At 47.8% G+C, this 24894-nt stretch overlaps 1 protein-coding gene across 1 annotated transcript in view; it reads right to left on the bottom strand.

Annotated features, from left to right (window-relative positions):
* The window catches only part of WDR36 (WD repeat domain 36), a 543291-nt gene that overhangs the window by 108908 nt on the left and 409489 nt on the right, over positions 1-24894 (bottom strand). Inside the window, exon 18 of the mRNA XM_069226458.1 lies at positions 15928-16025. Coding sequence (XP_069082559.1) covers positions 15928-16025 — 98 coding nt within the window. The remainder of the gene's footprint in view (positions 1-15927; positions 16026-24894) is intronic.

Here is a 24894-nt window from a genome sequence, read left to right as displayed (position 1 = left end):
ATCTGCCCTGTCATGGAAGAGCTTGAGGCGGTTCACATGGATCACCCTTTTGGGGGTCCTGGTAGTGCCTAGGTCTACCAGGTAGGTGACCTGACTCTTCTTCTCTAGCACTGGGTAAGGGCCACTCCATCTGTCCTGAAGTGCCCTGGGAGCCACAGGCTCCAGAACCCAGACTTTCTACCCTGGCTGAAACTCAACCATAGCAGCCTTTTGGTCATACCAAAACTTCTGGAGTTGTTGGCTGGCCTCAAGGTTTTTACTTGCCTTTTCCATATACTCTGCCATCCTTGAACGTAGGCCTAGTACATAGTCCACTATATCTTGTTTAGGCTCATGAAGAGGTCTCTCCCAGCCTTCTTTTACAAGAGCTAGTGGTCCCCTTACAGGAAGGCCAAACAGAAGTTCAAAGTGGGAAAACCCTACTCCCTCCTGAGGCACCTCTCTGTAGGCGAAAAGCAGACATGGCAAGAGGACATCCCATCTCCTTTTGAGTTTTTCAGGGAGCCCCATGATCACGCCTTTCAATGTCTTGTTAAATCTTTCAACAAGACCATTGGTTTGTGGATGGTATGGTGTGGTGAATTTGTAAGTCACCCCACACTCATTCCTCATGTGTTTCAGGTATGCTGACAAAGTTGGTACCTCTGTCAGACACCACCTCCTTAGGAAATCCCACGCTGGTAAAAATACCAATGCGTGCCTTGGCTACTGCAGGGGCAGTAGTCGACCTAAGGGGAATTGCTTCAGGGTATCTAGTAGCATGATCCACTACTACTAGTATGTATTGGTTCCCTGAGGCTGTGGGAGGTTCAAGTGGACGCTCTATGTCCACACCCACTCTTTCAAAGGGGACCCATCACCACTGGAAGTGGAATGAGGGGGGCCTTTGGGTGTCCACCTATCTTACCACTGGCTTGACAGGTGGCACAGGAGACACAAAACTCCTTGACCTTCTGGGACATGTTGGGCCAATAGAAGTGGTTGACTAGTCTCTCCCACGTCTTGGTCTGTCCCAAATGCCCAGCAAGAGGAATATCATGAGCTAAGGTTAGAATGAACTCCCTAAACTCCTGAGGCACTACCACTCTCCTAGTGGCATCAGGTTTGGGATCTCTTGCCTCAGTGCAAAGGAGTCCATCTTCCCAATAGACTCTATGTGTTCCTGTTATTTTTCCATTGGACTCTTCAGCAGCTTGCTGCCTAAGGCCTTCAAGAGAGGGACAGGTTTCTTGCCTCTTACACAACTGTTCCCTTGAGGGTCCCCCTGGGCCTAGGAGCTTAACCTGATAAGGTTCTAACTCCAGGGGCTCAGTTCCCTCAGAGGGCAGAACTTCTTCCTGGCAAGAGAGGTTCTCTTTTTCTTGTTGTGTGGAAGCTGGTTCCCTAGTCTTCTTTCCTTTTCTCTTGGTGGGTTGGGCCCTTTTTCCAGGCTCCAACACCACTTTTTCACCCTGAGCCTTGCACTGTGCCCTTGTCTTGACACACACCAGTTCAGGGATACCCAGCATGACTGCATGGGTTTTGAGTTCTACCTCAGCCCATGCTGAGGACTCCAGGTCATTTCCAAGCAAACAGTCTACAGGGATATTTGAGGAGACCACCACCTGTTCAGGCCATTGACCCCTCCCCACTCTAAAGTTACCATAGCCATGGGATGTACTTTAGTCTGATTGTCAGCGTTGGTGACTGGATAGGTTTGTCCAGCCAGGTATTGACCAGGGGAAACCAGTTTCTCTGTCACCATGGTGACACTGTCACCTGTATCCCTCAGGCCTTCTACACTTGTCCAATTAATTAAGAGTTGATGCCTGTATTTTTGCATATTAGGGGGCCAGGCAGGCAGTGTGGCTAAATCCACCCCACCCTCAGAGACTAATGTAGCTTCAGTGTGAACCCTGATTTGCTCTGGGCACACTGTTGATCCCACTTGGAGACTGGCCATTCCAGTGTTAGCTGGAGTAGAGTTAGAAGTGGAACCTTTCTTGGGATAGGCCTTGTCTCCAGTTTGGTGTCCTGGCTGATTACAGCTACGACACCAGGCCTTTTTGGGATCAAAGTTTTTACCCTTGTACCCAAAATTGGATTGCGAAGGGGCTCTGGGCCCTCCCTCCTGAGCAGGTTTTTGGGGCCCTATAGAAGACTCTTCTCTATTTTTCCCTTTGGATGTCTCAACACTCTTCCCCTGGGGAGTCTTTGTGACCCCTTTCTTTTGGTCACCCCCTGTGGAAGTCTTGGTCACCCTAGTCTTGACCCATTGGTCCGCCTTCTTTCCCAATTCTTGGGGAGAAATTGGTCCTAGGTCTACCAGATGCTGATGCAGTTTATCATTTGAACAATTACTTAATAGGTGTTCTTTCACAAATAAATTGTACAGCCCATCATAATCATTTACACCACTGCCTTGAATCCAACCATCCAGTGTTTTTACTGAGTAGTCAACAAAATCAACCCAGGTCTGGCTCGAGGATTTTTGTGCCCCCCTGAACCTATTTCTATACTCCTCAGTGGAGAATCCAAAGCCCTCAATCAGGGTTCCCTTCATGAGGTCATAAGATTCTGCATCTTTTCCAGAGAGTGTGAGGAGTCTATCCCTACACTTTCCAGTGAACATTTCCCAAAGGAGAGCACCCCAGTGAGATCTGTTTACTTTTCTGGTTGCACAAGCCCTCTCAAAAGCCGTGAACCATTTGGTGATGTCATCACCATCTTCATATTTAGTTACAATCCCTTTAGGGATTTTCAACATGTTAGGAGAATCTCTGACCCTATTTATGTTGCAGCCACCATTGATGGGACCTAAGCCCATCTATTGTCTTTCCCTTTCTATGGCTAGGAGCTGTCTCTCTCTAAAGCCAATCTTTTGACCATCCTGGCTAACAGTAGGTCATCTTCACTGAGGCTGTCCTCAGTGATCCCAGAGGTGCTGGACTCTCCTGTGAGAGAAGCAGCATCTCTGACTATCACATTTGGAGTCAGGGTTTGAGGAGCCCTGGCCTCCCTAACTAGGATTGGAGGTGGGATTTCCTCCAATTCACTAGCTTCTTCCTCTGGGAGGTCATCCTCAGAGGGGTTGTTCTTGGCAAACTCTGCCAAAACCTCCTGGAGCTGTATTTTGGTAGGGTTTGAACCAGTCTTAATCTTTTTGATTTTGCAGAGAGACCTTAATTCTGACATCCTAAGATTCAGGTAAGGGGTGACGTCGAGTTCCATCACATTCTCTTCTGCATTAGACATTAAGTTTCTAAAAGTTGGAATACTTTTTAAGAATCTAAAACTATCTCTAGAACTTAATTCAAACTTTGACAAAACTTTTAAACTCTAAAGGAAATGCTATCAGGGACTAACACAAGGCCCTAGCAGGACTTTTAAAAACTTAGAAAAATAGCTCAAATTTCAAAAATCAGTTTCTAATGAAAATTTTTGGAATTTAGTTGTGTGATCAGGTATTGGCTGAGTAGTCCAGCAAATGCAAAGTCTTGTACCCCACCGCTGATCCACCAATGTAAGAAGTTGGCTCTGTATGCACTATTTCAAAGTAAGGAATAGTATGCACAGAGTCCAAGGGTTCCCCTTAGAGGTAAGATAGTGGCAAAAAGAGATAATTCTAATGCTCTATTTTGTGGTAGTGTGGTCGAGCAGTAGGCTTATCAGAGGGTAGTGTTAAGCATTTGTTGTACACACACATGCAATAAATGAGGAACACACTCAGACAATTCCAGGCCAATAGGTTTTTGTATAGAAAAATATATTTTCTTAGTTTATTTTAAGAACCACAGGTTCAAGATTTACAAGTAATACTTCAAATGAAAGGTATTTCATGTAGGAACTTTAGGAACTTTGAATTAGCAAAATAGCATATACAGTTTTCACATAAATGACATATAGCTATTTTAAAACTAGACAGTGCAATTTTCAACAGCTCCTGGGGGAGGTAAGTGTTTGTTAGTTTTTGCAGGTAAGTAAACCACCTACGGGGTTCAAGTTTGGGTCCAAGGTAGCCCACCGTTGGGGGTTCAGAGCAACCCCAAAGTTACCACACCAGCAGCTCAGGGCCGGTCAGGTGCAGAGGTCAAAGTGGTGCCCAAAACACATAGGCTTCAATGGAGAAGGGGGTGCCTGGTTCCAGTCTGCCAGCAGGTAAGTACCCGCGTCTTCAGAGGGCAGACCAGGGGGGTTTTGTAGGGCACCGGGAGGGGACACAAGTCAGCACAAAAAGTACACCCTCAGCAGCACGGGGCGGCCTGGTGCAGTGTGCAAACAGGCATTGGGTTCGCAATAGAACTCAATGGGAGACCATGGTGTCTCTTCAGCGATGCAGGCAGGCAAGGGGGGCTCCTCGTTGTAGCCACCACCTGGGCAAGGGTGAGGGCCACCTGGGGGTCGCTCCTGCACTGGAGGTCGGATCCTTTAGGTCCTGGGAGCTGCGGGTGCAGAGTCTTTACCAGGCGTCGGGTCAATGAAGCAGGCAGTCGCGGTCATGGGGAGCCTCGGGATTCCCTCTGCAGGCGTCGCTGTGCGGTCTCAGGGGGGGGTCAACTCTGGCTACTCACGGTCTCGTAGTCGCTGGGGAGTCCTCCCTGTGGTGTTTGTTCTCCACAAGTCGAGCCGGGGGCGTCGGGTACAGAGTGCAAAGTCTCACGCTTCCGGCGGGAAACGTGTGTTGTTTCAAAGTTGCTTCTTTGTTGCAAAGTTGCAGTCTTTGGTGAACAGAGCCGCTGTCCTCTGGAGTTCTTGGTCCTTCTATATGCAGGGTAGTCCTCTGAGGCTTCAGAGGTTGCTGGACCCTGGGAATGCGTCGCTGGAGCAGTGTCTTTAGAAGTGGGGAGACAGGCCGGTAGAGCTGGGCCCAAGCAGTTGGTGTCTCCGTCTTCTCTGCAGGTTTTTCAGTTCAGCAGTCCTCTTCTTCTTGGGTTGCAGGAATCTAGTTTCCTAGGTTCTGGGGAGCCCCTAAATACTGAATTTAGGGGTGTGTTTAGGTCTGGGGGGGTTAGTGGCCAATGGCTACTAACCCTGAGGGTGGCTACACCCTCTTTGTGCCTCCTCCCTGAGGGGAGGGGGGCACATCCCTAATCCTATTGGGGAAAGATTTCTAAAAGTTAGAGTCACCTCAGCTCAGGACACCTTAGGGGCTGTCCTGACTGGCCAGTGACTCCTCCTTGTTTTTCTCATTATCTCCTCCGGCCTTGCCGCCAAAAGTGGGGCCATGGCCGGAGGGGGCGGGCAACTCCACTAGCTGGAGTGCCCTGGGGTGCTGTAACAAAGGGGGGAGACTTTGAGGCTCACCGCCAGGTGTTACAGTTCCTGCAGGGGGACTAGCCACAGAGTGACAAAGGCACTCTCCCCATGTGGCCAGCAACATGTCTGGTGTGTGGCAGGCTGCTAAAACTAGTCAGCCTACACGGATAGTCGGTTAAGGTTTCAGGGGGCACCTCTAAGGTGCCCTCTAGGGTGTATGTTACAATAAAATGTACAATGGCATCAGTGTGCATTTATTGTGCTGAGAAGTTTGATTCCAAACTTCACAGTTTTCAGTGCAGCCATTATGGTGCTGTGGAGTTCGTGTATGACAGACTCCCAGACCATTTACTCTTGACACCCCATGACAAACTGCGAGGATTCCGGACCACCATAACCCAACACCTGAAAGCACCACTGCACCTGTGCCACAAAGCCTGAGCTGAAGGGGACCAACGGGGTCAACGTGTTCCCCTAGCCTTCCAAAGAAAAAGCCCACCTTGGACTTACAATAGGAAAGTACCCTCTTTCCTGGCATGGTTACCCCATTTTTCTACCTGCTGTCAGTGTGTTTGACTGTGTTCATAGGGATCCTGCTAACCAGGACCCCAGTGATTATACTCTCTCCCTTATAACTTGGTAACTTGTACCATTTTCACCCCACATTTGGCATACTGTTGGCCCCATGTAAGTCTCTAGTATATGGTACCCAGGGCACTGGGGTACCAGGGGATCCCCATGGGCTGCAGCATGTATTATGCAACCCATAGCGAGCCCATGCAAAGTGTTCTGCAGGCTTGCCATTGCCGTCTGCGTTAAAGGGTGCATGGACCCTTTTCACTACAGGTCACTGCACCAGGTCACTGTAAGTCACCCCTATGGCAGCCTCTCCTAGCCCAGAGGGCAGGGAGCAAGTACCTGTGTGGAGGGCACCCCTGCCCTAGCAGAGCTGCCCCCATAAACTTCAGTTCGATTTTCCTGCACTTCATGAGTGCGGGGATGCCATTTTATACGTGTACTGGACTTAGGTCAATACCTATGTCCAGCTACATAATGGTAACGCCAAACCTAGGCGTGTTTGGTATCAAACATGTCGAAATCATGCCCCAATACTGTTGCCAGCATTAGATGCATGCTTCCATGCACTCTGGTGGCTCCTTAGAGGACCCCCAGCATAGCTCCTACCAGCCTTCTGGGGTTTTCCGAGCAGCCCAAGCTGCTGCCACTCTTCAGACAGGTTTCTGTCCTCCTGATGCTTGAACAGCTCAAGCCCAGGAAGGTAGAAAAAAGGATTTCCTTTTGGAGAGAGGGGGTAACACCCTCTCCCTTTGGAAATAGGTGTTACATGGCTTGGGAGGGGTAGCCTCCACAAGCCACTGGTATGCTCTGAAGGGCACATTTGGTGCCCTTTGTGCATTAACCAGTCTACACCGGTTCAGGGACCTCCAGTCCCTGCTCTGGCACAAAACTGAACGATGGAAAGGGGAGTGACCACTCCCCTGTCCATCACCCCAGGAGTGGTGCCGGGAGCTTCTCCAGAGGGTCACTGGGGTCACTGGGGTGTGCCATCTTGAATCGAAGGTTGTCAGGGACCTCCCAGCTCTCCTCTACACATTCCACTTACATAGGTGGGGGTCCTGTGTTCGCATTCCAGTTTTTTAGTATATGGTTTAGGCCCCACTCCCCTCCCCCAGGTCACTATTGTCTAATTACATTTGCACTGTTTTATATCACTTTCTACGCCTATTGCTGATAACTAGTGTATATATTTAGTGTGTTACTTACCTACTATTGGAGGGTTGCATCTGTAATACTTTTTGGTATTGTGTCACTAATATAAACTACCTTTATGTTTGTAACACTGAGTGTTTTCTTTCATGTGAGTGAGTGCTGTGTGTCTACAGTGGTATTGCATGAGCTTTGAATGTTTCCTAGATAAGCCTTGGCTGCTCATCCACAGCTACCTCTAAAGCCTGGCTTCTAGACAGTACTTACACTACACTCATAGGGGATACCTGGACCTGGTATAGGGAGTAAGTACCTTAGGTACCCAACAGACACCAGGCCAGCTTCCTACACTTTTCCACTTTGGACTCACCAATGCTGTCTGCAGCCTCTGCCCACAGGCCCCCCTCAACCGCAAGTGCTCCCAGTGGAGAAAACTTGACACCTCAGGACTCCTCTGCGCCCATTGCCCCTGGCCCGTGGAGAAGAGGACAAAAGGTGTCTGTAAGGAAATGGCTCCCTGTTGCAGTTACCCCCCACTTTTTGCCTGATGCTGACTTGACTGAGAAGTGTGCTGGGACCCTGCTAACCAGGCCCCAGCACCAGTGTTCTTTCCCCTAAAATGTACCATTGTTTCCACAATTGGCACACCCCTGGCACACAGATAAGTCCCTTGTAAAAGGTACCAGAGGTACCAAGGGCCCTGTGACCAGGGAAGGTCCCCAAGGGCTGCAACATATGTTGTGCAACCCTAAGGGACCCCTTACCCAACACATGCACACTGCCATTACAGATTGTGTGTGTTGGTGGGGAGAAAAAGGCAAAGTCGACATGGCATCCCCCTCAGGATGCCATGCACACAAAATACTGCTTGTGGCATAGGTAAGTCACCCCTCTAGCAGGCCTTACAGCCCTAAGGCAGGGTGCACTATACCACAGGTGAGGGCATAGCTGCATGAGCAATATGCCCCTACAGTGTCTAAGTCTATTCTTAGACATTGTAAGTACAGTTGTGGCCATATTAAGTATATGGTCTGGGAGTTTGTCAAGAACGAACTCCACAGCTCTATAATGGCTACACTGAATACTGGGAAGTTTGGTATCAAACTTCTCAGAATAATAAACCCACACTGATGCCAGTATTGGATTTATTAAAAAATGCACACAGAGGGAATCTTAGAGATGCCCCCTGTATTTTACCCAATTGTTCAGTGCAGGACTAACTGGTCTGTGCCAGCCTGCTGCTGAGACACGAGTTTCTGACCCCATGTGGTGAGGGCCTTTGTGCTCTCTGAGGACAGAAACAAAAGCCTGCTCTGGGTGGAGGTGTTTCACACCTCCCCCCTGCAGGAACTGTAACACATAGCAGTGAGCCTCAAAGGCTCAGGCTTCGTGTTACAATGTCCCAGGGCACTCCAGCTAGTGGAGATGCCCGCCCCCTGGACACAGCCCCCCACTTTTGGCGGCAAGTCGAGGGGAGATAATGAGAAAAACAAGGAGGAGTCACCCACCAGTCAGGACAGCCCCAAAGGTGTCCTGAGCTGAGGTGACCCCTGCCTTTAGAAATCCTCCAACTTGATTTTGGAGGATTCCCCCAATAGGAATAGGGATGTGCCCCCCTCCCCTCAGGGAGGAGGCACAAATAGGGTCTAGCCACCCTCAAGGACAGTAGCCATTGGCTACTGCCCTCCCAGACCTAAACACACCCCTAAATTCAGTATTTAGGGGCTCCCCAGAACCTAGGACACTAGATTCCTGCAAATTGAAGACGAAGAAGGACTGCTGACCTGAAAGCCCTGCAGAGAAGACAGAGACACCAACTGCTTTGGCCCCAGCCCTACCGGCCTGTCTCCCCACTTCAAGAAAAACTGCACCAGCGACGCGTCCCCCAGGGCCCAGTGACCTCTGAAGCCTCAGAGGACTACCCTGCATCTAAAAGGACCAAGAACGCCAGAGGACAGCGGCTCTGCTCCAAAGAAGAAACAACTTCGCAACAAAGAAACAACTTTTAAAGGACTGCACGTTTCCCGCCGGAAGCGTGAGACTTTCCACTCTGCACCAGACGCCCCCGGCTCGACCTGTGGAGAAACAACACTACAGGGAGGACTCCCCGGCGACTGCGACCCTGTGAGTAGCCAGAGTTGACCCCCCTGACACTACCCCAGCGACGCCTGCAGAGGGAATCCCGAGGCTCCCCCTGACCGCGACTGCCTGCTTCTAAGAACCCGACTACTGGTAAAGACACTGCACCCCCCAGGACCTGAAGGATCCGACCTCCAGTGCAGAAGCGACCCCCAGGTGGCCCTCTCCCTTGCCCAGGTGGTGGCTACCCCGAGGAGACCCCCCTTGCCTGCCAGCTTCGCTGAAGAGACCCCTGGGTCTCCCATTGAATTCCAACGCAAACCCGACGCCTGTTTGCACTCTGCACACGCCCGCCCCCGTGCCGCTGAGGGTGTACTTTTTGTGCTGACTGGTGTCCCCCCCGGTGCCTTACAAAAACCCCTGGCCTGCCGTCCGAAGTCGCGGGTACCTACCTGCTGGCACCCCCTTCTCCATTGAAGCCTATGTGTTTTGGGCACCACTTTGACCTCTGCACCTGCTTATTGCCATTTTTGTGAAAACTGTTCATGCTATTTTGCTGATTCAAAGTTCCTATGATACCGGAGTGAAATACCTTTCATTTAAAGTATCGATTGTAAATCTTGAACCTGTGGTTCTTAAAATAAACTAAGAAAATATATTTTTCTATACAAAAACCTATTGGCCTGGAATTGTCTCTGAGTGTGTGTTCCTCATTTATTGCATGTGTGTGTACAACAAATGCTTAACACTACCCTCTGATAAGCCTACTGCTCGACCACACTACCACAAAATAGAGCATTAGAATTATCTCTTTTTGCCACTATCTTACCTCTAAGGGGAACCCTTGGACTCTGTGCACACTATTTCTTACTTTGAAATAGTACATACAGAGCCAACTTCCTACAGTGTCCCTCTGTCCCAGAGCACCTCAAGATTTGAACCCACCTGTTGAGTCTCCAACCAGTCTCCCTGTCCAAACCTGCAGCCTCTTTTCAAACGGAGCGGTCTCCTTTGACAAACATTGGGCACCTGACGCTGGACTGCACAGCTGCACGCGGCTTCCCCAGTGCCGCCAAGAGTGTCCTGATCCTTGCCCGGTACTTACCTTAAATCCAGAAGAGTGGTCCCGTAAGTTGCTGTACTACACCTGAATGCAGTACTTGTTTTTCTCTTAGGATAACATTGCTACTTCTGATAAATGCATTAAGTGTAGATTTTTTTAAACTTGAAAGTATTTTACTTCCAAAATGTACTTACCTGATAATATTGATTCTGGTGCCTAAATAGACAAAGATAATTGTTATTTTTGTAAATGGGTGTGGACCTCCTTCTTGAGTTCTGTTTCATTCACTGATTGTGTGTCTGTTTGCAGTTGTCTAACACTACTCTCTGACAAGCCTAGGGCTGCTCGACCACACTCATCTAAAAAGAGCACCTTGGGTTTGCTAGAGCGCGTCCCTGTCCACTGGCAAGGGAACCCCTGAACTCTTTGCCCGATATACCTCATTTTGATATATAATATAAAGAGCCACTTCCTACAAACGTCTATGATCACTGTGTGCGTGGATGGGGGCTACTACTACTGATTATCATAGGCCAGGTGAGGGCTACATCTACCATGATCGTCATAGGCTCAGTTAGAGCTACCCCTACCTGTGGTCTAACCAGGGTTTTATCTGTTGTGACCATTGCTAGCCTACTCAGCCTGCAACTCCCCGCCCCTCAGCTCAGGCAGGCTGTAGCAGTAGACTAAAGCTGGTCAGCTGCATTGTCAGACAGCCCATCACAGGTTTACCCACCCTCATTAAGTACTTCCTGCTCACTGCAGGCCCGCAGTGGACATATGGAGGAGATGGCTGAGCCGCCAAAGGACAGCAAGGACTCAATGTGTTGCCCAATCAGTTCACTAAAAGGGTTAAGGCACGATGAACAAACTTGAACTAAAGGTGCATTTGACTGTGAGAGAGTCATTAAGCTACACCTGCACTTGATTCAAGCTTTGCCTGACTTCCAAAGTGGGGTAGGTGAGACCTGTAGGAGGCTGGCTCTGTATATACTATCACAAAATGAGGTCTATTGTGCACAGAATCCAGTGGATCCCCAGAGGCTTTACAGTGGCTAAAGCAGATAATAATAATGCTCTCCTTTGTGGTAGTGTGGTAGTGTGGTCGGGCATTTATGCTTATCATAGGGTAGCGCTAAGCATTTGTTGTACACACACAGTCAAGAAATGAGACACACACTCAATGACTAACTCCAGGCCAATGGTTTATGTATCAAAAATATACTTTGTTATTTCATTTCTAGAACCAAAATTATCTTTTTTACAGGTAAGTACAGTTTCAAGAACGTATCACTTTCAAGTATCAAATGCACTTTGTTTGGAATTCACAGATAAAACAGTTTTCAGGTAAGCAATACTTTTCAATTTCAAAAGTAGAGAATTAAATTTCTCATAGAATGCAATGCAGTCCTAGGGGAGGAAAAGTAGCAACACAATTTGGAGGTAAGTACTCGACTTACAGATCCCAGTCTACAGGGGTTAGGGTGTCCATAGGGTAAAGTTTAGGAAGATACTAAGGTTGCAACACCAGCAACAGGAGGCCAGCTGGGTGCAGAGTTCAAAGTTGGTGTTGGGCATCCAATAGAATGCTATAGAGGCTGGGGGCACTTAGAAAGAATCAGCTTGCAGGTAAGCACCCGCGACTTTAGGGCACAAACCTGGGGTGTTTAGATCAGCACAAGGGGGACCACAGGTCAGCTTGCAACACACACCATCAATGGCACAGGGATGGCCGGGCGCAGGGTACACACAAAGCGTCAGGCACCCAATGCTTTTCAATGGGGGACACCAGGGTCATAAAGATGATGCAGGCTTGGTCCAGGGAGTCGGCTGAAGAAGACCAACGGTTGGACAGGTAAGTATTGACCTCACTGGAGGCACCAATGGACCGTTGGTCAGGTATTGGGAAATCTTCACTGGAGCCGGTCACAGTCTGGAGGAGGGAGGGAGGTAATGGGGATGTCCTCTGAAGTTAGGTTGCAGGCGGTGTTGTGCTGGTCAGAAGAAGTCAACCCAGAGTGGACTCAAGGTCAGAATTGCATGGGAACCTTCTCTAGACCGGTGAGCCACGTGGACATGGGCCGCAGATGTCGGGTGCAGAGTGGGCAGGACTCACGGATCAGGGGCTGTTCTGGATTCCTTCTTGGAGGTTTCTTTGTGGACAGGGTCACTGCTCTCTGGAATTCTTGGTCCTTGGGTAGGCAATAGGCAGGCGGGGAGGGGGGAATAAGAGATCGCTGGTCCTGAAGGATGCATGGCCTTTTTGTAGCAGGAGTCTTGAAGCAGCAGACAGGCCGGTAGGGCTGGGACCAAGCCCGTTGTCGTCTGGAGTCTCCTCTGCTGGAGAGGCTTTTCAGTCCTTCTTCCTTTCAGGTTGCAAGGAATCTGAATTCCTGAAGGTTCAGGTGTGCCCCCTAAATACTAGGCTTAGGGGCGTTACAGGAACAGAGGGCAGTAAGCCAATGGCTACTGACCCTGAGGGTGGCTCCCTTTGGGGAGGGAGGGGGGGCAATACCTAACCCTATAATGCTAACTCCCTCCAAAACAAGATGGAGGATTCTGCAAGGAGGGGGGTCACCTCACCTCTGGGCACCCTAGGGGTGGTCCTAGCTGGGGTGGACATACTCCTTGTGCTTACTAATTTTCCTGCTGGACCTGCTGACAAAAGTGGAGCTTTGTCCGGAGGGGCGAGCAACTCTACTTGCTGGAGTGCCCTGGGGCAGTGCAACAAAAGACAGGAGCCTTTGAGGCTCACCGTCAAGTGTTGCTGTTCCTGCAGGGGGGAGGTGTAAGCACCTCCACCCAGAGTAGGCTTTGTCCCTGATCCCAGTGAGTACAAAGGCTCTCACCCCATGGGGGGTTAGAAACTCATCTGGTAGTGGTAGGCTGGCACAGACCGGTCAGCCACACACACACTAGGGCAGAGGTCTTCAATCTGGGGGTCACGACCCCCAGGGGGTCCGGGGATACATGGGCAGGGGGTTGTACATTCCCCCAGCCTCACTTCATCCCATCATTAAAATGTCTCCGCTGAACTTTGATTTACTGAGTCTCCTGTGCTGTGAAATAACGCCTCACAGACAGCTAAAAATGCTTTCCTGACAGGGTGCATGCTTCCTGAATGAAATGCAAATGTGCTCTACTAGTTGCCCTGCAACTGTAATGGAGGTTCTTCGCTTTAAATGACTGAGTCACTCAAAGCTTTATTATGACAAACTGTTATTCTTTATAAGTGGTAGTGCAGAGTTAACAACTGTACTGTGAAGTGTGTGATTTTAATTGTTATTTTATTTACATAGCGCTTACTTCACCTGGAGGTGTTGAAGGGACAGCTATTAAATATGTCATTACATATGCTGATATTACTTAAGTCTACATTTTGGAAGCACCGTTTTATCTTAAACCTTTTTGTGTTGCCCTATCTTATACTGTGTGTAATGCAAGCATAAACTAATGCCTTATATATTCACAGTGCTTTCTGTCACATGCTGTGTCCTCGTGGCACTAAAAATACACAAGTCGCTATTTTCCACTGCACCAACTAAGAGTTCATTCTGTTGCTCTTCGGTTACACACAGACCTCTGCAGTTCACTTACTAATAGAGGTTTCGTAATGCACTACAGTGCATCTCCCAATGAGTAACATCTTTCTTTTTTTTTCTCCATTTATTTTATATATATATAGCTACCTAATGGTGAAAGACTTTATAATAATAAAAATAAAAATAAAAAATTAACGAATATTTTGGGGCTTATTTATGAGAGGCTTGTGTCTCTGAAACATCACTTTTTTTGATGCTCCGGCGACACAAGCCTCTCAATCATACCTATGAGGTGAGGCAAAGCCACCCTGCATGGCTTTGCATGGCCTCATAGATATGGAGTAAGGCAAAGCAGCGAAAGCCACTGTGTTGCCTTTCTTTACATCAAGGGGGCAATCCATGGGCAATGTGGTGGGTGTCCCCACGCAACACCCATGGATTTTGACGGTGCCTTAGATTTACAAAATCACGTAAACTGGAGTAGTGCCAAAACCGTACGCCTCCCCAGAGCAGGCGTAATGAGGTAAAATATTAATTTTCCCTCGTTTTTTTCCTCTTTCCATGTGTGTTGCTATCTGCCACACATATAGAAAGAGAAAAATGCCTTTCGTGATTGGTTTTGTGCAGGAAGGTACCCCTTCCTGCACAAAACAATCCTGCCTTCATTGGTGCTAGGCAGCAATTTTTGCACCAGCACAGAGGGAAAGGACAGGAATGCACTGTATTTCATAAATACGGTCCATTCCTGCCCTTTTATACTGCCGTAGGACAGTGTAGCAAGAAGATTTGCACCACTGCCCTACTTCAATTCCTCATATATTGGGACCTTAGTTTTTAGCCATACCTTCGACTATGCCCCCCACACCACTGAACTATGGTTGCGAAACACGGTTCAATATTATTTCCTCAACATAAAATGATTTGCTATGGGAATTGGAGATGTTTATGACTGTCAATAATGAGGGGTACCAGGTTCTATAAATTTTAGTCAGTGGGGGTCCTTACACCTAAAACATTTTGAGAGGGGGTCCCGGCATCAAAACGTCTGAAGACCTCTGCACTAGAGAGTTGGGTGAATTTCAGGGGGCCTCTCTAAGATGCCTCCTGTGTGCATTTTACAATAAACCCAACACTGGCATTAGTGTGGGTTTATTGAGCTGAGAAGTTTGATACGAAACTTCCCAGCATTCAGTGAAGCCAGCATGGAGCTGTGGAGTTTGTGATGAAAAATTCCCACCCCAAATACTCAATATGGCTACACTGCACTTACATGGTCTAAGAATGGACTTAGACACTGTAAGGGCACATTGCTCATGCAGCCATGCCTCGTCTGTGGTATACTGCACCCTGCCTTAGGGCTGTAAGGCCTGCTAGAGGGGTGACTTACCTATGCGATAGGCAGTGGTTTGTGGGCATGGCACCCAAAGAGGGATGCCATGCCGACTACCTTTTTCTCCCCACCAACACAACCTGCAATGGCAGTGTGCATGTGTTTAATGATGGGTCCCTTAGGGTGGCATACATGCTGCAACCCTTAGAAACCCTCCCTGGCCACAGGGCCCTTGGTACCACTGATACCTTTTACAAGGGACTTAGCTGTGTGCCAGAGGTGTGTCAATTATGGAAGCAACAGAACAATTTAGGGAAAGAACGAGCCCAGCACACACTCAGTGAGATATCGTGCAAAAATTGTGTGTGTTGGGGGGGGGGGGGGGGGGGGGGGGGTGGGGGTGGTGAGATAACTATGCCAAAAGGTGCACTTTCATACAAGACCCACCAGAATAAAGATCATCCAGGATGGACTAGTAAGGGGAATCAGTGGGAGCAGTATCGCAAAGGAGAATCACACCCAAGGAGAACACCTGCTGTAATCAATTGGACTGTGTACAATTTAGTACAACCGCATGATTAAAAGTACCCTGCTTTTCCAGAAAAGACAATACTTCAATTTCTGAATTGCTTGCAGTAGTAGACAGTCGTTGAGTCAAAAGTATCAGATGCTCATTCTCACTCACTGAGATCCGCCTAAACTAGACAAGTGCTTTTATTCAAGACATAAGTATAATCACATATGGTGCAGCAAGGAACAGCATCCACACCTTTTGCACTTCTCATTCCAACTGTGCCCAGTTCAAGCCTACATATGCTAACTCCACATTTCATGTTCTAGAAGTATAGATGTCATGGGTACAATTGCTTTCCTTTTCTAAAAAGTAAACTGCTTAAGTATTTTTGGTAAAAATAGTAATAAAATAATAATATTTTAGGCTGTTCATTTACCTTGTACAGGACATGTTCCAGGAAGCATCACCACAGAAGGTTGATAATCTGCAGGCAGTGGTCGTAATGAAACAAGGCGAAATAGAGAAGTATTTGACCTAAAGAAAATGGAGAACAAACGTCAGTAAACATTAGAAAGTACTATGTAAAGGAAATGTAATACACAAATGTTTATACGTTGAAACCTTTACTGTACTTGCTCAATGACAATTATTGTGTCACTTGGCAATCAGCACAGAACCAACATACTCCCTTGAGACTCTAAAGAGAAGCAAGACGAGAGAGAGAACCTTTTCCACTGGAGACAAAAACCTAATCACAGGAGCCTTTATCAAAGGGGAAGAGGTGGTCTATAAATAAATACAAGTTAGCTTATATTTTCTCACTGAAGATCTCATTTTCTACAGCTGAGGCAGTAGGGCGCTAAGGTGGGCAGAACTGCACCCTGATAATGCCAGGAGCCTGCTGCCATGCAGACATTACAGATTTTGTGACCAATATGAACTAATTAGAATGCATCACTTTATGCAATAGTAGTACTTAATTTGAAAACACATCACCTAATTTAGCAATTTAGCCAATAAAAGTAATTGTCATGGACATTGCTTTATACTTCTTCATTTTCTTGATTTACTGTTTTCTAGCAACATGGTCCCACTATTGTATATATATATATATTTTTTTTAAATCATTCATACTTAATTTTTATAACAGAGAAAACTTCATCAACATATTTGCAGTAATAAGCAAAAATAGGTGTGAATGTATCTAAGCTATCACACAGCCCACCTAATGATCAGTCCTCATGCACGTCACCTAAACTCTCTCTGCTTTTATTAACCTCAGTTTTCGAAATACAGACCATTGCCCTGAAAACATCTGACTGCCTACAAAACTGGGGAAGGTTACTGCCGAGCTAGTGAATAATGACAGACCTATCACCCATTAGTAGTGTTAATACTTACCAGACAAGAACACCATTTATAATTTAGTGAACAGTGGCAATCACTGATGCAAGCAGTATTAACTATGGCACAGTGGGGCTAAAACAAAAGTGAATAACTATTCTGAGGTGGTAGCCTTTGGGGTCACTACGCCCCATTTATGGCCACTTCCTGTGGGAAGTGGGCATAACTCTGTCCCAGAGTTCCTAGTTCTGCCATCATCAAGATGGCAGACTTTCAAATTTCGTGTCCACATCAGGTGGTTTACCTTAGGGGTAGAACTGGCCTGAAGATGGACATGCGTCTCTGACTACTAATTTTCCTGTCTGTTCTGGCACCAAATGGGCCCTGGGCCAGGGGGTTCGGCATCTCCTCACCTCTGAGAGAAGCCAGATTTGCATACCAAAGGCGGTGGGCCTTCTGAAGTCCCCTGCCTTGGAATGCTAATTCGCAACCTGGTCCAGGTCATCCTGCAGGCTTTGTTCCTGGCCTCCCAAAAGCAAACGCTCTCTCCCCTGAGAGTGAGGAATTTGTCTGTTGGTGGTAGGCTGATTTAGGCCAGTCAGCCAGCACACTAATTGTTGGTAGGGTTTTCAGGGGTTACCTCTAAGGTGCCCTTGTGGCGCATGTATGAATAAATCCATCATTGGAATCAATGAAGGTTTGTTAATACAAGATGTTTGATATCAAACAACCCTAATTTTGGTGAAGCCATCGTATAGCTGAGGAACTCTTACTGACCAATGTCCAGCACACGTACTTAAAATGGCTTAGCTGATCACTTACTATGTCTAAGAATCGGCAAACACATAGCAGGGACATATATTCTCTTGCATATATGGAATACATGCAATATAATGCATCCTGCCTTAAGGCTGGAAGGCCTGCTGTAGGTGTGACTTAATTATATTGCATGCAGTGTTAGTGGGCATGGCACATTGGCTATGTGCCATGTCGTGCTTTTACCTTAAGCTGCACTAAGACACGCAGCCTTCAATGGCAGTCTGCATGAGCTAGATGAGGGGTCCTGGAGGGTGGCACAATACATGCTGCAGCCCTTAGGGACTCTCTTTGGTACCCATGCTCTAAGACCTTGGGGAACCAGTTACTAGGGACTTACAGGGGTGCCAAAAATGTTGCCTAGTGGGGAAACAATTGTGCATTTTGGGGGGAAAGAACACTGGTGACCTCGTCAGCAGGAACCCAGTCAAAGTTGCATCACATAAGAGGCAAAAATTAAGGGGGTGCTGGGGTACTACTGCAAACAAAGTCTCCCCCAACCCCTCCACCCCCAACAGCCCCAGGCCAGGAGACTCAGCCTCAACCTGGGAGAATCTTTCTACTCTTTCAGGTGAAGAAGAGTAAGGAGACAGGCTGGATTGTTGCAAATCCTCCTGTCCATGTCACTTCCTTTGGGGAGCTGACCTTCCTCGACAGGGATAGGACCCTATTTAAAAAACACTTTGGTTGCTGCTTTAGATTCATCGCCCGTTCTTTCTTTCTTGGGTTTAGAGGTGTCCACTTCTGCTAACCCTATCTTATCCAGAGCCACCCCCCAGCTAATCCAAAGAGGTCACCCACAACTTGACTAACACCACCGCGACCATCAGGGTGAGGGGCCTAGCCTGCTATTGGACATGGAAAGAGAACACCATGCCAATGATAGTGCAGCCATAAAGGCCAACACCCAGAAGAGGCTACTCACAGCTGTCAGAGCTTAGAATCACACCTTTAGTCCTTCACTGAGAGGTAAAAGCACTCCCTTACACGTGTCTGAGTTCAGGGGGCCTGTCTGCTCTTTGTGAGTGAGGGTCAACAAATCCTGTAGCAAACATCCTCCTTCCACTCTCTTCTGGTAGCTGAGAAGCCACCATTTCAGGTATAACAGCTGCCTGACAAGTCAGGACTTTTTGTGGGTCATGTGAGGCTACACCAGGGCCAACTTTGGAGTTAATTGGATCTTAATTCTTTATTTAAAGTAAATTGCTGTGCAGTTCGGTGACTGAAAGTAGTGGTTTTTCCAATACAGCCGCTGAGGAAAGACTACGGAAGGAGTATTGCAGCACTCAAGTGGCTTTCAATGATCTCATCCAGCAACCAATTGGGATGCGGCAACGGACAAAACTGGGGTTGAATACAGTGTGTCAGAACCAGTAGGAGTTGTAAGAGGAGTGGCAAATCAGCTGTGTTGGAGCAAGAGCGACTCAAAGAAGAATACCGAAGCGGAGGAGACGGGACAGAGAACACAGAGGGAGGCATCGGTCAACATACAGAGAAGACTTGGAGAAGCAACCAAAACCCTGCACGTGTGTCCAGCTGTCCAGGTGAGTAGCCACAGGCAAGTCTTGGGGGCCAAGGCCCACCATATATGGCGGTGGTGGGAGGGACTGAGGGATACAAAGTAACATGCTGCACTAAACCCCAGTGTGGGGTTACAGTTGTTGAGTTTCACAGGTTGAAGCTGCTGGGCCACGACAAAAATGGTGCCAAAGCTTGAAGCGCCGGTGCGAAACCAGTCATGCATATTGGTACTGTGATGGTGTAAAGAAATGGCTCCCTGTTGCAGTTACCCCCCACTTTTTGCCTGATACTGATGCTGACTTAAACTGAGAAGTATGCTGGGACCCTGCTAACCAGGCCCCAGCACCAGTGTTCTTTCACCGAAAATGTACCATTGTTTCCACAATTGGCACACCCTGGCATCCAGGTAAGTCCCTTGTAACTGGTACCACTGGTACCAAGGGCCCTGATGCCAGGGAAGGTCTCTAAGGGCTGCAGCATATCTTATGCCACCCTGGGGACCCCTCACTCAGCACAGACACACTGCTTGCCAGCTTGTGTGTGCTGGTGGGGAGAAAATGACTAAGTCGACATGGCACTCCCCTCAGGGTGCCATGCCAACCTCACACTGACTGTGGCATAGGTAAGTCACCCCTCTAGCAGACCTTACAGCCCTAAGGCAGGGTGCACTATACCACAGGTGAGGGCATAGGTGCTATGAGCATGCCCCTACAGTGTCTAAGCAAAACCTTACACATTGTAAGTGCAGGGTAGCCATAAGAGTATATGGTCTGGGAGTCTGTCAAAAACGAACTCCACAGCTCCATAATGGCTACACTGAATACTGGGAAGTTTAGTATCAAACTTCTCAGAATAATAAACCCACACTAATGCCAGTGTTGGATTTATTAAAAAATGCACACAGAGGGCATCTTAGCGATACCCCCTGTATTTTACCCAATTATTCAGTGCAGGACTGACTGGTCTGTGCCAGCCTGCTGCTGAGAGACGAGTTTCTGATCCCATGTGGTGAGAGCCTTTGTGCTCTCTGAGGACAGAAACAAAGCCTGCTCTGGGTGGAGGTGCTTCACACCCCCCCCCTGCAGGAACTGTAACACCTAGCAGTGAGCCTCAAAGGCTCAGGCTTCGTGTTACAATGCCCCAGGGCACTCCAGCTAGTGGAGATGCCCGCCCCCTGGGCACAGCCCCCACTTTTGGCAGCAAGTCCAGGAGAGATAATGAGAAAAACAAGGAGGAGTCACTGGCCAGTCAGAACAGCCCCCAAGGTGTCCTGAGCTGAGGTGACTCTGACTTTTAGAAATCCTCCATCTTGCAGAGGGAGGATTCCCCCAATAGGATTAGGGATGTGCCCCCCTCCCCTGAGGGAGGAGGCACAAAGAGGGTGTACCCACCCTCAGGGCTAGTAGCCAGTGGCTACTAACCCCCCAGACCTAAACACACCCCTAAATTCTGTATTAAGGGGCTCCCCAGAACCTAGGAACACAGATTCCTGCAACCTAAGAAGAAGAGGACTGCTGAGCTGAAAAACCCTGCAGAGAAGACAGAGACACCAACTGCTTTGGCCCCAGCTCTACCGGCCTGTCTCCCCCCTTCGGAAGAAAACTGCTCCAGCTACGCTTTCCCCAGGACCAGCGACCTCTGAATCCTCAGAGGACTGCCCTGCTCTAAAAGGACCAAGAAACTCCCGAGAACAGCAGCCCTGTTCACCCAAGACTGCAACTTTGTTTCCAAAGGAGCAACTTAAAGACAAACTGCGTTTCCCGCCAGAAGCGTGAGACTTGCAACTCTGCACCAGACGCCCCCGGCTCGACTTGTGGAGAAACAACACTTCAGGGAGGACTCCCCGGCGACTACGAGACCGTGAGTAGCCAGAGTTGCCCCCCCTGAGCTCCCACAGCGACGCCTGCAGAGGGAATCCCGAGGCTCCCCCTGACCGCGACTGCCTGACTCTCAGATCCCGACGCCTGGAAAAGACCCTGCACCCGCAGCCCCCAGGACCTGAAGGATCGGAACTCCAGTGCAGGAGTGACCCCCAGGAGGCCCTCTCCATTACCCAGGTGGTGGCTACCCCGAGGAGCCCCCCCCCTTGCCTGCATCGCTGAAGAGACCCCTTGGTCTCCCATTGATTCCAATTGAAAACCCACCGTGTGTTTGCACACTGCACATGGCCGCCCCGTGCTGCTGAGGGTGTACTTTCTGTGCTAACTTGTGTCCCCCCCGGTGCCCTACAAAACCCCCCTGGTCTGCCCTCCGAAGACGCGGGTACTTACCTGCTGGCAGACTGGAACCGGGGCACCCCCTTCTCCATTGAAGCCTATGTGTTTTGGGCACCACTTTGAACTCTGCACCTGACCGGCCCTGAGCTGCTGGTGTGGTAACTTTGGGGTTGCTCTGAACCCCCAACGGTGGGCAACCTTGGACCCAAACTTAAACCCCGTAGGTGGTTTACTTACCTGCAAGAACTAACAATTACTTACCTCCCCTAGGAACTGTGAAAATTGCAGTGTCTAGTTTTAAAATAGCTATATGTGTTTTATTTGAAAAGTATATATGCTATTGTGATTATTCAAAGTTCCTAAAGTACTTACCTGCAATACCTTTCATGCAAAGTATTACATGTAGAATTTGAACCTGTGGTTCTTAAAATAAACTAAGAAAATATATTTTTCTATACAAAAACCTATTGGCCTGGAATTGTCTCTGAGTGTGTTCCTCATTTATTGCCTGTGTGTATGTACAACAAATGCTTAACACTACTCCTTTGATAAGCCTACTGCTCGACCACACTACCACAAAATAGAGGATTAGTATTATCTCTTTTTGCCACTTTCTTACCTCTAAGGGGAACCCTTGGACTCTGTGCATACTATTCCTTACTTTGAAATAGTGCATACAGAGCCAACTTCCTACAGATGGCACAACAGGTGATGAGAAGGGAAGCCTGTTTTGTGTATTATCCCTGACTAAACAGGCTCCTCTACTTTATTTGTTTTGAGGCTGCTATGTTAACTTCCTACCCTACCCCCCTCAGAAAAGGGCTGAGACAATGAGACCTGGGAGAACTTCCCAGACCCTCCGAACTGAATGACATTGGACCACAGCAAGAGTTGGGTTTAGGAAAGTGCTCTTTTTTTTTTTTTTTTAAGATGGTCACTCCACTTGCCTGGTATGCAATGCAATTTTGAATGAAAGTGCACTGGGTTCCTGCTTACTAGGTCCTCAGTGCCAGATCTCCTTCCCTAAAGCTGTGCAATTGTTTCCCAACTGGCAATACCTTTGGTCCTCCTATAAGCCACTAGTAAATGGTACACCTGGTACCTAGGGCATGGGTACCAGAGAGGGTCCCCAAGGGGTGCAGCATGTATTGTGCCGCCCTCAGGGACCCCTCCCTTAGCACATGCAGACTGCCATTGCAGGCTGCACGTCTTGGTGCAGCTCAAAGTGAAAACACGACATGGCACAGCCTGTGTGCAATGTCCCCTTGCACTGCATGTAAGTCACCCTTACCGCAGGCGTTACAGCCCTAAGGCAGGGTGTATTATATTTAGCATGTGAGGACATCTGCAAGAGCAGATATGCCCCTGCTATGTCTTCAGCAATTCTTAGGAATAGTGAGTGAACAGGGAAGCCATTTTAAGTATATGTGCTGGACAGTGGTCACTACGAGTTACCCAGCTACATGATGACTTCACTGAAAATAGTGATGTTTGGTATCAAGCATCTTGTATTAATAAACCCTCAATGATGCCAGTGATTGATTTATTAACACACACACACTCGGAGGGCACCTTAGAGGTGCCCCTAAAAACCTACCAACTACCAGTGTGCAGACTGACTAGTTTGAGCCAGTCTGCCCCCACCAGACACAATTCTGACCCCCAACGGTGACAGCCCCTGCTTTTGGGCGGTCAGAAACAAAGCCTGCTCTGGGACAGCGGTCTACACACTCCACCCAAAAGGATGACTTGCAAATTTGCCTTCCAAGGCAGGGGGCTTCAAAGAAGCCCACCTCTCTTGGTATGCAGATCTAGCTTACCTCAAAGAAGAGATGCCTAGCTCCCTGCCCCAGGGACGTGGATGTTTTGATGGATTCTTGACCTAGCTTTGACAAAAAGATTAACTGTCCCTAGATGAAGTATTGGTGATAGCTAAAAAGATCAAACCCTCACTGAAATGTGTTGAAGCTATTAAGAAAGAAGAGTCCAAGGAAAAGTGTACATGCGGTCAAGAGTGGTACGAAAAGACATTAGATTCTAGTGTTTTCGTTGTGGGAAACAGGGCCATATGACGAGTGATGCCCAGTAATAAAAGTGATATGTAGTCATTGAAAGAAAAAAGGGCACTTGTATGTAGAGCAAAAAGCACGAAGGGTAAGATATATGAAGTTGGAGAAGAACCAGATACTAAAGGTGATAGTGATACTGATTTTGAGTGTGGACAGATTGTTCTTCAAGGTGAAGGGGAGAAGAGAATGACCCCTTTGGATGAAGTAATGTTGGATGGAGGAAGAACAAAGGTTCTGTTTGATTCGGGGGCGAAAATCACTATAGTTTCAAAGTAATTTTATTCTAAGAAACTTGAGGGTAAAGTAACATTGTTCAAACCCAACATCAGACCAGATGGCGGTGAACCCATTAAATTACATGGATATTTTGGGGGTTTACTGGAAAATAGGCATAAATACCAATATAAAGGTCTATGTATCGAAGAAGAGCAACAGAATTTTAAGGTGGTTACACCAGAAGGATTTAGGGGTGATTCTTGAGCCCAACAGTGACCCACCAATAAGGATGAGTTATGAAATCAGTGTACATGTGGTGAAGGGCAAGGAGATGGCACCGAGGGCGACAGAAGACGATTTCGTGAAAGGTTTTAAGTCGGATTTTCCCCTAGTATTCCAAGACAATCTTGGATGTCTTCAAAACTATACTCATCACATCCGGCTGGTGAAAGGGGCTAAACGTGTGTTGAAAGGTCTGAAATGTTCCAGTGGCCGTCCGTGAAGAAATTAATTGGAATTGGAAAAACTCAAAAAGGGAGGTATAATCAAGGCGGTGGAAGGGACTTGCTCCGGTAGTTGCAGTCAGAAAAGCCAATGGGAATCTGCTACTGCATGTTAATCTAACTGAACTTAATAAGAATGTGGTGGTGGATAGATACCCATTACCAAATATTTCTGACATGCTAATATTACTTCAAGGGGCTAAAGTGCTCTCCACCATTGATTTAACATCAGTGTATCACCAAATCAGTCTTGACGAAGTGTCTAAAGACCTTACCGCCTTTGTCATTACCTTTGAAACATTTAGGTATGCCAGACTATCGTTTGGACTGATATCTGCAGCCACAGCGTTTCAAAGGGCCTTGGAGAGAGTGGTAAAGGGACTTAAGGGTATAAGGATTTATAAGAATGATGTTCTGGTATTCATGAAGGACAATATAAAACATGATCAAAGACTACAACAATTTTGTAAAAGGTTGGGTGAATACGGTATGACTATAAAAGTGGAGAAATGTAAGTTTAGAAGGAACTCAATAGAGACCCATATGGGTCATACCATCCCAGGGGAAGGCATCACACCAAAAAGGGATCTAGTTGATGACATACAAAATTTAAAGTCCCCGTCCTAGAAGGGAGAGTTGATGAGATTTGTTGGTATGGCTGAGTACTACCGCAAATTTAAAAAACGATTTGCAGATGTGTGTAAATATGAGGAACTTC

Source organism: Pleurodeles waltl, chromosome 1_1 (genome assembly GCF_031143425.1).
Source record: "Pleurodeles waltl isolate 20211129_DDA chromosome 1_1, aPleWal1.hap1.20221129, whole genome shotgun sequence".
NCBI classification, from domain to species: domain Eukaryota; kingdom Metazoa; phylum Chordata; class Amphibia; order Caudata; family Salamandridae; genus Pleurodeles; species Pleurodeles waltl.
The sequence above is the reverse complement of the archived record's forward strand: the minus strand, read 5'-3'. Positions and strand labels throughout refer to the sequence as shown.